Source organism: Octopus sinensis, linkage group LG3 (assembly GCF_006345805.1).
Source record: "Octopus sinensis linkage group LG3, ASM634580v1, whole genome shotgun sequence".
NCBI lineage: Eukaryota > Metazoa > Mollusca > Cephalopoda > Octopoda > Octopodidae > Octopus > Octopus sinensis.
In genome coordinates, this window is record NC_042999.1 from 115,320,844 (window position 1) to 115,334,734 (window position 13,891).

The 13,891-nt window shown below is 33.0% G+C and overlaps 1 protein-coding gene across 1 annotated transcript in view; it reads right to left on the reverse strand.

Annotated features, from left to right (window-relative positions):
• Window positions 1-1,751: 1,751 nt before the first annotated feature.
• The window catches only part of LOC115209101 (putative glucose-6-phosphate 1-epimerase), a 93,119-nt gene continuing 80,979 nt past the window's right edge, over window positions 1,752-13,891 (reverse strand). The window contains exons 6-10 of the mRNA XM_029777225.2: window positions 11,906-11,976; window positions 9,074-9,180; window positions 6,712-6,773; window positions 5,146-5,237; window positions 1,752-2,697 (exon numbers count right to left, since the gene is read on the reverse strand). Of these exons, the coding sequence (XP_029633085.1) occupies window positions 2,525-2,697; window positions 5,146-5,237; window positions 6,712-6,773; window positions 9,074-9,180; window positions 11,906-11,976 (505 nt within the window). The 3' untranslated portion in view covers window positions 1,752-2,524. The remainder of the gene's footprint in view (window positions 2,698-5,145; window positions 5,238-6,711; window positions 6,774-9,073; window positions 9,181-11,905; window positions 11,977-13,891) is intronic.

Sequence of the window (13,891 nt, forward strand, 5' to 3'; positions counted from 1 at the left end):
AAAAAATATTTTTAATAACTTCACGACCATCCACATATTCACTTTATAACTCAAACCAATGTTGTGGTAATCTGGTATTAGTGTTACGTGCAGAGGGAAATTTCATTTTATAGGCAATAATACTTACTATAATAAATTTACAACAAGCCATAACAAAAATATTATAGCAAATTTTTTTTATGAAAAATGGAAAGAAAGCAAATTTTAAGGTTTGGTAGCAAGTTTGAAGTATATGATTTTTTTTTATAAGTTTCTAGGATTTGCATTAAAAGAACATCTTCATGCAAAACTCTACAAAGGCGTTTCCTTCATTTTAAATTCAGAACATAAAAAAAATTATGAAAATTTATCTTGGAATTTTTAGTACCAAGATATTGCATTGCTTTTATGAATTGTTTACAAGTTCTACAGTAAACAGTAATACCTGAAAAAAGCAAGAATTTATTTCAGAAAAAGTAAAAATTTATTTCAGATTAAATGAGATTTTAATATAAATATATTGTCTTGATTACTTTTGTTAGAAGTACAAATTTGCTCATAGATTTATTTATTTTTTTTTAGTTATAGAGCAAATATTTTTCAAGTCAGCCCTATGTTACAAATTTATGCTTTTCTCATTTCCATGACACAAGCAAAAGGCAGAGACCTTGCAAGAACACAGAAAGCGAAGTACTACATTAAAGTCATAGTAATATGAAAAATTATTTTAATTAGCTGCAGTGCTGTTTTATTTTTTAAATTTCCTTTTTAATTTATTGTTTCCATCAGTAATTCATTTTTAAAGTTCAAATACATATAGAACTACATCAAAAGACTATGATACCACATAAGGGTTGTTTTGAAAAGCCCATAACAGCTGCACTTTTGAAATTGTAACATCTGTAACAAGATATACACATCAAAGTAAAAAGTGAGTGTGTGTGCATGTATATATATATATGTGTGTGTGTGTGTGTGTGTGTGTGTGTGTGTGTGGTGTGTGTGTGTGTGTGTATATATATATATATATATTTATTTATTAATGTTTGTTTTTATATTATAATAAAAACAATTTCACATTAAACTGAACAATTATTCAATACATTCGGTAGAGTACAAATTTATTATTATTTATTATTATTCTTAAACAAGAATAGTATTGATAGTGACTTTGAAGTTTCAGCTAGCTAAGCCATCACTGGACTGTCTAATGATGGCTTAGATGGGCAAAACACTACTTTTGTTAAAGAATATTGTGTGTGTGTGTGTGTGTGTGTGTGGTTCATCCAAACTCTGAAAAACCAACAATGGAAAAACAAACAACATCGATGAAAATATTTCAATGCATGGCAGCACAAAAGTCTGCCAGTTTTAAGTTACAAGTACCATGCTTAGTATCATAAAATATTCTTTATGGAAATTTGAAATATATTTAGATATTAAAGACATTTAAGATGATCTTTAAATATCAAGATGTTATGAAATTTTTGCTTGAAAAAAAAAAAAATCACTGCATGCTCTTTCAATTTAATTTGCAGAAAAATTTCAAAAAATAAATAAATTAGCTCTGATTACTGGAGAAGCTCATTTAACCATCAATTAAGTTATTTCAGACCAAGTAATTCAAACATCAAGCAAATAGAGAACATTATCAGAGATGTATCAAAAGTGGACGACAGAAATTAATAAATTATATAAAATGCTTAAATTTTTCAATATTTGCCATCTTCATAAACTTATTTGTTTTAGGCAGTAGCTTGTAGCCATACTGGTTTTTTTTTTTTTTTCACCTTAATGGCCTTTTTAAAGTAGATGGAAGGAGAGATTAATGTGATCAATATTGCTTCAAATAGGCTTTGATGTCACGCAATTACAATTCTCTTCCTTTATAAATCTAAATCCAACAATAGAAATTAATATTTCTTTTAAATATTCTGTACAAAAGTACTTGGTGAAAAAACCATTTTAATTTTCTTTGGAATTTCTGTTTGGTACTTAAGGATAGAGAATATTTTGCAAAATATTTTATTATGCAATGAAGCTGCCACATAAACAACTTTAACTTTGACATACATGCACTTCTTATATGATTGGGCTTTGAATGCTAAGTTGGAAATGAGAAATAATTGAAGAACAAAATATATTAGAATTGTAAACTCATTTAACCACGTTGGCAGTTGAAGACAGAAAAATGGCAACATCTGATGCAATTTTTTTTTTTTAATTTTATGAAATTTAAACTGGAAAATTATATTTTGGTGGTGGAGAAAAAAAAACAGCTTAAATTTTTTTCTTATATTAAATGATATTTATTATTCTTTATTTCTCAGCTGTAATGTTACATTTTCGGCCAGAGTAAAGGGTTTTTATAAAACAATATTTACATAAAACCACATTTTAAAAATACCATTTTAGACTGCAAAAATCAAGCAATGTAATGACACCTTACAAGTCCTTTTTTTTTCATCATTTTATTTCAATTTACTGGATTGAATATTTTTTCCCCCTTTTCCGAAAAAGTATATTGAAACAAAATGGATATCCATTACAAAAGTGCTGTAATGGCAGCTAAAATTTGGCTACATTCATAGCTCTGACCAGGTTTCAGGACAATATCTTTGTTTACTCTTCCAGCTTCAACACAAACAAATTTCATATAATCACTATCACAAAGGTCCAGCATTGCTTTTGCTTTCTCTCTCCATGGATTCCAAATAACTAAAAACATATACAAATAAATTTTAAATTATTTATATTAATAAAAAAAAGCCCTTAAATTTTAATTAATCTATTCTAAGTAAACGTAAACAAATACATTCATCATTATAAAAAAAAGCAAATTTCTACACTGACGAACTTGACTTCAATCTAATTAGAGTAGTCCCCCTTCTCATTGGCATCTCCTTATGTGCAAGCCCTCTTTATTTCCAACATACAATTCTGTGCCTATCACAACAGTCTCTGTCCCTTTTGCTAATGAACTACATCCGTTATTTAATTTCATTCTTAACAGTCCTCCGTTTGCTTATTTATTATCAATACATAATAATAAGTGATAGGTTTAAAACCTTACTAAGTCTCCTCATTATGCCTCGCTCTCTTAGAATATACAAAAATTAGAAAAAGCATTCTGTATACTGTAGATCTTCAAACCAAACGCTTCAAACTCCATGCTTCAGAGTGGAGTTTTGCTATAGGCACCCAAGGGCCTAGTGGTGTTAAATTAGGTGACAGATTAAGACTACTGCCACCATATATACCCCTGGCTGCGTTTTCGCAACGCAAAACATGCTCTTGCTTGCTTGGACATGAACACGCCGGGAAGTATCAGACTGAGCACACAAAATATTCAGTAGGTAGTCAACACCCGTAGCTAACAGTTGCATACTGTCCTTCTCTTCCAAATTGTGAAAGCTTACCATAACGTTTAGTCTATTTTAAGACTTCATTTTTTTATGGGCGTATATGGGTTTTAAGAAGTGAAATATTGAAAAAGAAGAGAAGAATTAGAATAGGAATGTTAGATTTACTGTAAGTTGAGAATATTTTATATTGGTTCCTGTTTGTAAAAGAACTAACAACATTAGTCATTTAAGAAGTGAGGAGACTTTAGACCAAGTAGAAAAATCGAATTTCAAAACAAGTCACTGAGGAGCCCTCAATACAGGTGCTCATCTGGTAGAAATAACAATTAACTAATCCTCAAAATGCACCCTACCATCTTAGAAATGGATAGAAATATTAGTTAAAGTAGTCCTTGATATACGATACCTGAAAGAAAAATGAAACAGTCATAGCTAGAGTGCCTCAATAACAGATCTCAACTAGAGTTGTCCCAGAGTTAATTAGCAACAGTTAAAGTTCTTAAAACTTATTCACAATAATATAATAGAAAAAAAAGTATTAAACAAATAATAATGAAATTTATGAATGATCTATAGATTTTTTTATTAGTTAGGTCTGGAGGAAGATGTGCCCATGGACTTCACAAGTCCTCTTAGATTGGTGAAATTGATGATAACTACAGGATAAATATGTGTAGGGAAGGAATTCACAAAGGATGACGTCTTAAGGAGGAAACACCAGGCATAGTCATTACTAATAAAGTCTGGTGTAATGAGTACAATATAGGTAATGAGAGGAAAAATGATTGAAGTTGAAATGTTTGAGTTGAGTAGCATGCGACTGTCAAACTCTGAGGTTTAGAGAACATAGCAGTAGTGGTAGAAAAGCAGAAGAAGAAGACAATGTGTTTGTGGATTAGAGACTGGTCAAGCAGCTTTTCTCTTGATGTGGTCTAGGATGTGTGTGTGTGTGTGTGTGTGTGCGATGGCAACCGTGGCAACTTTCCAGATGTAGGAGCAGTAATCCATTATAGACCTCACCAGAGTTTTGTAGAGGTTTAGGGGACTGACGTATTTTCTGGTCCTGAAGAAAAGGAGTAGTTCTTGACTTGCAGTCTTAGTAATGTTAATGATGAGCATTCACCAGGAAAGATCCTCAGTGATGGACATATCCACTTTAAAGTGGTTAGCATTTGGAAGGGCATCCAGCTGTAAAAACCATGCCAAAACTGACTTCACCTGTGCCAGTGCCATGTAAAAAACTCTGCAGGGTGGTTGGTGTTAGGATGGGATCCAGCCATAAAAACCATGCCAAAAACAGACACAGAAGTCTGGAGCACACCATAGGTTGTTTTTGAGGTCTCTGTTCATAGAATCAGTACAGATAAGGTATGAGATATCTAGGTTGCATTTGGATGAGACTTAGGTGTGGAAGATTAAGAAGGAATGAAAGGTGGTATATGCATAATAGTGGCTGTTGTTAGAGATGCTTGCAAGAAGGTCACTGATGCATAGCAGGAAGAGTATTGAGGACAAAACTGAAACTTAGGACTGCTCGAAAACAGAGTGGATGTTAGAGATAGGCTTATCAGTATAGATTGTGAAAGTAAGATCTGACAGGAAGCTGCTGATCCAAGACAACTTGAAATAAAAAATATTTCTGTAGTCAACTAAATGAATTTATTAGAATGTTTAGTAAGAATTGCTATTACAGTTTTCTTGAAAGAGGCAAAATTAAAGCCCTAAATGATTGAAAAATAGAATTTTATCATTATTATTTCTTCATTAAATCATATAAGAACTGAACAAAAGAATTCCTTACCAATATCAGGGAAATTGAATGTTTTCAGCATTAGACTTCTATTGCCAGCCATATTTCCTACTACTATTTCATTTGGGGCATCCATATAAATTCTGTAAAGAATGAAATAGTATTATGTTATTTTGATAAAATTTTACAATAAACTTATGTGTTGATTTTCAATACGATGCAGTTTGAGATATAGATTTTACTTCAAGTTGTTCTTATTCCTAATATTTTACTGCTCTTGTTTAATATAAAGCTTATTTTAGTAGTATTTATTAATACTAACACTGGTGGGTGGATAGGTATTTTAATATAAATATGATAGAATAGTATCAAATGTAAGAAATTCATTTCTACCAAGAGTAAGATTTTAGCAAGCAGATATAGTTACATTGAACTAATGAGGGAGTTTCTATGTAGTCACTTGACCAGTTAGAAATAGCAACCAAATTTTTATAAATCACATTCTAATGTCTCTAAAAGGAAGGACACATTAGATTATGTACTCATTCATAGATTTAAAAAGACGGGTTGGTCATGTGGGTGAAATATTTGCTCAATCAGGGCTGAGTTGGGACTAAATAATACTTGCACTGTCTATATGGTAGCCAGATTTAAACAATATTAGGTAGTCTCAAGCCTTCTCAATCCCTTAGTTATTGTCTTAAGAATGTTAATTTTGTATTTTGCTCATCACTTTAAACACATATGAGCCATCAAGGAGGCTTCTATGACAGCTACAAAAAGCACCTAAATCTCTCTCTTATCATATTAAATTATACCATCTTAAAAGGAGGAAACATTGGGCAATGTGTTCCAGGGTGTACACTGACCGAAAAAAAGATGTGTTGGTCAGTGCTGGAATAACTGATCATATTCTAGTGCTGAAATGACTGATCAAGGTGGTTATAGTGAGAGTCTAGTAAGGTGAATGACAATAACTAAACACATTTTTGAAGTTCAAATAATTTGAAGAAGAATTTGGAATTGTAAGTAAAAATAAATTTCTTACTAGAGAATAATTGTGATTTCTATATTTGGCACAAGGCCAGCAATTTTGAGGGAGGGGATAATTTGATTACATCGATCCCAGCACTCAACTGGTACTTACTTTATCAATTCCGAAAGGATGAAAGACAAAGTTGACCTTGATGGAATTTGAATTCAGAATGTAAAGATGGATGAAATGCTGCTAAACATTTTGCCTGGAGTACTAATGATTCTGTCAGCTCATTGCCTTCTCTTACCAGAGTAATATTAACTGTGAATTTATTGTGTCATATTGGCTGCCAGTTCACCAGGTTACATGTAGAATTATTTACAAGGCCAATGCAAAATGTTTTGCTTTCTTTAAACTATTTAGTTGAAAATATATGTCATCTCATTAGGAATGGCATTCTAATATAATAATTCTTGTTAATTGATTTGCAAACATGATCAATATGGAAAAATTCAAGTTATTATTTTTTTTTCTCTATAAACAAAGATTTTGGTAAGTTTGAAAAAGAACCAAATCACCAAACAAAGAATAGAAACAATAAGATGTTAAATAGAATGTCCTGAATATGATAAAATACTCACCGGTCAATGTGTTCTCGAACTATAAGTTCTTCTTTTTCCTCAACATCTTCACAGTTATTAACCTGTCAAAAGCATATAAAATAAACATTTAAACCAAATTTAAAATTATAACTTGTATATCTCATATACCACTATACTAATGCTAAGTTTGGAGAGTGTTCTGATTATATTAATTTGATAGAGAATGGATAGCAAGAAATCTACAACAACCTATCATTTTGTGTCATATCAAACTTCAACTAATTTTTAAAAAACTTAATTATATTGAATTTATGTTTAATTTAGCATTAAAGATTATAAACATCATTATTTTCTCCTTGACATTTTAAAGCAGTTTTGGGCAAACTAGAGCCTGCAGGACTTTCTGAATGGCACGCCTAATGAAAGTTAACCTTCAATTTGTTTCACAGTGTGACCCATCTGATGATGAATCATATCTCATGTGGTCCACTTCTTGGAGAGTACCCATGCCTGCTTTGAATATTTGAATATATATTTTTAATAATGCCATGTATCTGACAGTAATCTGGTGACACTTTATGTTAGAGTTAATAACATTAATTTAGAGATAAAGTAACAGACTAGCTTTATGATAAGTTTTAGTAGGGAAAGTATAATTGATTGAATTGACACTAGTTTTGCTAATTTATGTGTGGTACTGACCCTGCCAAAAGATAGAAATATAAAAGATTGAATTTAAAATGTACAGAGGTAATAGTAAATATTTTATTAACTTATCACAACTTTTACAGATAAAAATAATAGTGGCAGCCATATAACTACTTATTCTTATAGTGTTCTTTATACTACCTCACACTAAACCCACTGTTACTATACACCAGCTGAGACCATGTCATCTTCCACCAACATTTTGATCTTCACATAGACTACTAAACATAGCAAAACTGTCAGTGAGAACAGAATAGACCACCATGACCTCATACCACTGCATTTTGTTAAACACAGTATGGCTGTGTCCACTGCATGGTCCTAAACTAGACTAAAGCATAGCATATAATGTTTGTTGGACTTATTGAGTGTTGGATAAAGGTATTGGGGTATGTGCTACTTATAGTTTGTAGATCCAAATCCATTGCTGGCATTTTGTCCTGTTTGTGGGTAGAAAATTTTATTTTACTTGACCTTCAGAAAACCTGGCTGGCAGGAAATGTCATAAAATTAGTGCTTAGCATTTTCCCATACAAGCTCCTTTGAGTTACACATATGCTAGACTTTTAGGTTACTTCCTTTATCTGTGTCATGTCTATTATAATAGGGCTGACTGAGGTTACTCAGAAAACAAACATTCTGTATACTTTAAACTCTTATATTTATATTTATTTAAGTAATTAATACAATAAAGATTAGGTCATGTCAAAACAACAAACTATGGCACTTAGATAAGTAATTCTTTGAAAAATCTGTCTTACAAACCAGTTAATTACTTGATAATTAAAATGTCTTAACTGAAAAACAAAGTTATATATTCTAATTGTATTTTTAAATCTTAAGAAATGTTTCTATGTCCTGAGGACTGATATTTCTTTATTATTGGTAACTGAATTAGCATTTAGTGTTTTTCAACTACTTCAGTTTGTGTTTCTGCATCCTTTCCCTCACTCTTTTTTCCCTTTATCTTTTTTCCTCCTCTTTCCAGCTGATATTAAGATAACTAGCTGACACTTCCAATTATACATTGTTTAATGCTCATAGAATTACCACATTGCTTTTTATGTCATAGTGACATGAAAAATCAAATCAAATGCAATGCTTGATGATTATGAGGTAATGTTGATGCTAATGAGGATGATGATGTAATGGGTTCAATGAAAATGTTTCTAGATGAAAGTTAAATAGGTAATTTTTGAGAAAGATGACCAAATATAAATATGCATTTTATTCATGGTATTTTGAAGGAAAAGAAATTTTAAACATTTCAAGTTGAGTCTACCAACAGCATAATTTAGTGATAACAAATATTGAAATTAAATCGATGATGAAGAGGAGAGGGTAAAGTAGAAGAATAGATGAAGTGGCAGAGAAAGGAGGAAGCAAAAACTATCTCTGAAAGTTGATGTAAGATGTTTGATCAAGCTTTGATCAGGTACTAAGACAAGGGATATAACTCTATTTACCTTTATAAAACTAGTAGAAAATTGATACCTGGTAATTTTGCATTAGATTTTGAACAGAATTCAATAGAGAAAAAAAAAAGACCCCCCCCCTCCCAAAACAGCCCTCACCATAGCAACAGCAGCAAAAATTCATGAGGAACATTAATGTTATCAATCTCACTGGGTGGGAGGGCCTGTAAAGGCTACAAACTCTAGGCTTAGCAAGTGAAAAGAACAAACCTACTGACCTTGTCTTGATAGTTGAGATTCTGTAACCCTATGATTCCAGATTTAGTTATATCAGGGGTTGCTAAGTAAGTATGTAGTAAACAGTTGAATCCAAAGGTAATTTTATCTGAAATAAAACAAAATCATAAACAATATAGGAAACTTATCTCTTTATTGTTACAATGACTCATTCATTCACATTTTCATTCAAGTAAATGTTGAAAAATGAGGTGAGGTATTTAGATGTAGAAATAAGAGAGTTGACTTTTTGTACAATATTTTAAGATATATTGCAAATAAATGACAAAATAAATAAATATGTATACATATAAACACAATGTTTATGATAAGGAGGTCAATTTTTACATGCTTGTAAGGGTTGGATGAGTTCTTTCTTCACTGTGTTCTACCACTTCTTGAATTCCTTTTGCCATCTCCTTTGTGAGGTTCAGCATCATGAAGTCAGTTCTTACCATTACTGCTCATGTCTTCCTTAACCTTTTTCTTCCACTTGGATCTCCAGGTATTTCTTTATCCATTTGCTTAACATATATGTATCAATGCTGATGTCTCTCTGATTTTTGGTTTCTTTTATGCCTAAATATTGTCTTTGCTTCTCTGTATCTTGCCATTCATGCACAGGAATATTTTAATCCAGTAGAACAGGTTTGTTTCAATAATTTACAGCTAGTGGTTAAGCTGTTTATTATTATTATTATTAGTATTAGTATTATCCCTTTGACCCTTGTTTATTAGTATTATTATTTCGCCTCGTATTGCATATTCTGTATAATTTATTAGTTATTGTTGACCATCGGTTTTCCGGCCTCGTGTCTCGCTAAATACAGAATAGATATTTGAGTTTCTCCATACAGGATTTTTTCAATGGCGGCCGATTTTCGCGGGGTTCCACTATTCCCTTCTCTCTCTCTCTCTCCCTCTTTTACGTTGTATGCCTCCCCCCTCTTCCTTTCCCCCCTTCCACTGCTAAGAGCATTTTTAAGCCAGCCCGTCAAGTTCAACCTCGCATATTCGCCGTGTCAGGACGAAAAACGAAATGTTCCCAAGATAAGAAAATCTTTCTAATCTAATCCATTCCGTAATCTGTACCAGTAATATTCTCATGCAAATTTGTCTGATCTCTAGTGGTTAAGCTGTTTATTATTATTATTATTAGTATTAGTATTATCCCTTTGACCCTTGTTTATTAGTATTATTATTTCGCCTCGTATTGCATATTCTGTATTATTTATTAGTTATTGTTGACCATCGGTTTTTCCGGCCTCGTGTCTCGCTAAATACAGAATAGATATTTGAGTTTCTCCATACAGGATTTTTTCAATGGCGGCCGATTTTCACAGGGTTCCACTATTCCCTTCTCTCTCTCTCTCTCCCTCTTTTTACGTTGTATGCCCTCCCCCCTCTTCCTTTCCCCCCTTCCATTGCTAAGAGCATTTTTAAGCCAGCCCGTCAAGTTCAACCTTCGCATATTCCCGGTGCACCCGCCCTTGCCCACCCCCACCACCCAACCTTCGCATATTCCCGGTGCACCCGCCCTTGCCCACCCCCACCACCCAACCTTCGCATATTCCCGGTGCACCCGCCCTTGCCCACCCCCACCACCCAACCTTCGCATATTCCCGGTGCACCCGCCCTTGCCTACCCCCACCACCAATACTGGATATCTCTATATGCACCCTCCCTCCCACATAAAAAGCACCATCCGAACGTGGCCGATGCCAGCACCGCCCCGACTGGCTTCTGTGCAGGTGGCACATAAAAAGCACCAACTGACCGTGGCCGATGCCAGACCCCTCTGGCACCTGTGCAGGTGGCACGTAAAAAGCACCCACTACACTCGCGGAGTGGTTGGCGTCAGGAAGGGCATCCAGCTGTAGAAACACTGCCAGACCAGACTGGAGCCTGGGGCAGCCCCTGGCTCCCCAGACCCCGGTCGAAACCGTCCAACCCATGCTAGCGCGGAAAACGGACGTTAAACGATGATGATGATGATGATGATGTTGCACATCATCTGCACTTTGTTCCCACATCTCACTACTATGTTGCATTGCAGTTCATACACAAGCATCATGCAATCTACTCAATACTTGAAAAGAGCATATTGAACCTTTTCTACTTTGTTTATATTCTTTCTCTTACCTATGCTTTCAGAGCCAAGGTAACAGAAGCTATCATCTACTACTATGAAGCCTTTTAATTATTGGGAAAAACTAATTTTACTGCTGTTCTTACAACTAACTACTCCAATGCATCTACCACGTACAAACTATTTTCTCACTGTCAACCTACCTGTGATCTCAGTAAACCTTTTGTGCACTCATTGTTCACATTGAATATATCATATGGAATTTCTATCAACTCTTTTTCTGAATATCAAATGTGGCTATTTTAATGAGGATACCAAGGTCCTCTCCTCTTTCTTATTTACAGAAACTTTAGTCTTTGCTAAGATTACTCTGAGACTATTAATTGTGAGGTTTGTTTCATGATTCGAATGTCTTCCCTAAATTTTTCACTGAGTCACACACATTCGATGGGCTTCTGTACATTTTCTGTATACTAAATTTCACTGACAAAGCTTTATTTAACTTGAAGCTTTAGCACAAGACACTAACCTGAGATACTACACAGTGGAATAGAAGCCTGAATTATAAGGTTTTGCAAACCTGAATCCATAGAGGGCTAGAAATTTATATGATTAAATGTTTCCACCTTTTTAAATAGGAAACTGTAAATCTCCTTTGATAATTTATTTTTTCCTTAAGACAATTATGACACATTGATTTTGATACTAAAGTGAATGCAATGAGAAGCTTAGTAAAAATACTTACCTGTGTTATGAACTGTGAAGTCAATATGTAATGCTGATTCTTCAAGACGAATAGTGTAGACCAATTTGAACCTAGAAAAAAATAATAGAAAGAGGATTCCTGTTGATCAAGTTTGAACTAGACTATATTAATAATTATACATATAGTGGGAAGATGACTCCTGCTGGTATGTGAATCAAGAAATTTACTTTAGTTGATGGCATATAAGATACACTCTCCCCCTCCTCCCCAAAAAGTCTCATGAAAATGAACTCTGGTACTACATGCAAAATTGCTTTAAATATTATGTGCTTTAATGTATAGAAAACTTCTTTCCTGAATATGTGCTACTGAAATTGGTGTGTGCTTCATATACTCATGTGTCTTTTATGCCATTGAATATGGTAACTGCTAAATCTATTTTGTAAAAAGACACAAATAAAGACTAATTCCTCACTATCATCATCATCAGTATCAATGTTTTAATGTCCATTTTTCTGACTTGTGGCTTTGATGGTATTTCTCATACAGCCTTATGCTACTCATTTTTGTTTTTCTGCATCTTTTCCCCACATCTTCCCTAGTCTTCATTTATAGTCAGCCTCCGTCATCTTAAACTTAATCCATCACCTGGTTTCATGCCATTACTTAACAATTGAATATATTTAGTGGAACCCACTCTGTTGCAAGAATTTGGACTAGATCACTGGTCTGGATCATGGGTGCTGCCTTTCATTGTCCATAAAAGAAGTAACCTCATAGTGAACTGATGCTACAACCTAGTTTTTATTTTTTGTTCAAATGATTTCCTTATGCCCCAAATGTTATAAGGAAAGGCGTGACTATTATAACATCCTTTGACCCTAACTTGAAATATATGGCTTTGTGCCTATTCAGTATTAAAATTTTTGTAATGCTAGATATGCCCACGGGCATATGGCATAGTGGTTAAGAGCGTGGGCTACTAACGACAAGATTCCGATTTCGATTCCAGGCAGTGACCTGAATAATAATAATAATAATAATAATAATAATAATAATAATAATAATAATAACAACAACAACAACATTAAAAAATACCTTAGGAGTGAGAACCCAGGTTCAAAATTTCCCCAAGATACCTGATGAAGGCTGGAGGGTATATCAGCCGAAACGTTGTGTTAACAACAAACAAGATGAGCACAAATATCCATTAAATGTAAATAATGTACATAATTCCTCATCTCTTAAATATAGAACTGTATCATAGTTTTATTTGACAAAATAGAATAGTAGCTGTAACAATATTAATTTTCATTTATAGCCATGATAATTGTTAAGTACCATATTTACTCATGTGTAATATACCCCACTTTTAATAATGAACAAAAAAATTTTTTTTTGTTTTGTATTATGATATATGGGGAAAAAGTGTTGAGTTAGGTATATTATAATTGCTGCAGAAGCTAAATTGACAAAAGCTCACTTGTCTTAAATGAAACAAAAAGTAAATTCAAAAATGACCTTTGAACTTTACTGATGTAAGTTATAAACATGCAACTGTTGTAAAGTCATATCTGTGCAAATGACCTGATTATGTTTCAAGAAAATCAATTTGATTTTGATAATGATAGTGTAACAAAATAAGTATGTATTCAATATAACTGTTCACTTTATACAGTAATTCACACATAGTTGTGTTGTCACAGGAAAACAAAATATCATCATTTGTTTTCTTTAAATTACTCACTTTATAATATACTTTTAAAACTGGACTGCAGATTTCCATGTTTTCAATATCAAACATTCAGGATCTCACAAAAATTTATTTTTATGTATTTTTTTCTTTTTTACAAAAAAGAAAAAAATTTTTTCAGAGTTAGAATCCTAATTGGAAGAGTGTTTTGGTTTTTTCAGAAAGTTAAAACAACAACAAAGCTTTAAATCACTATCTCCAGTGTTTGCATGTGATTTTGTGGGACATAAATTGTGTTGACACAATAGGCAGATAGCATCTATTTATTGTAT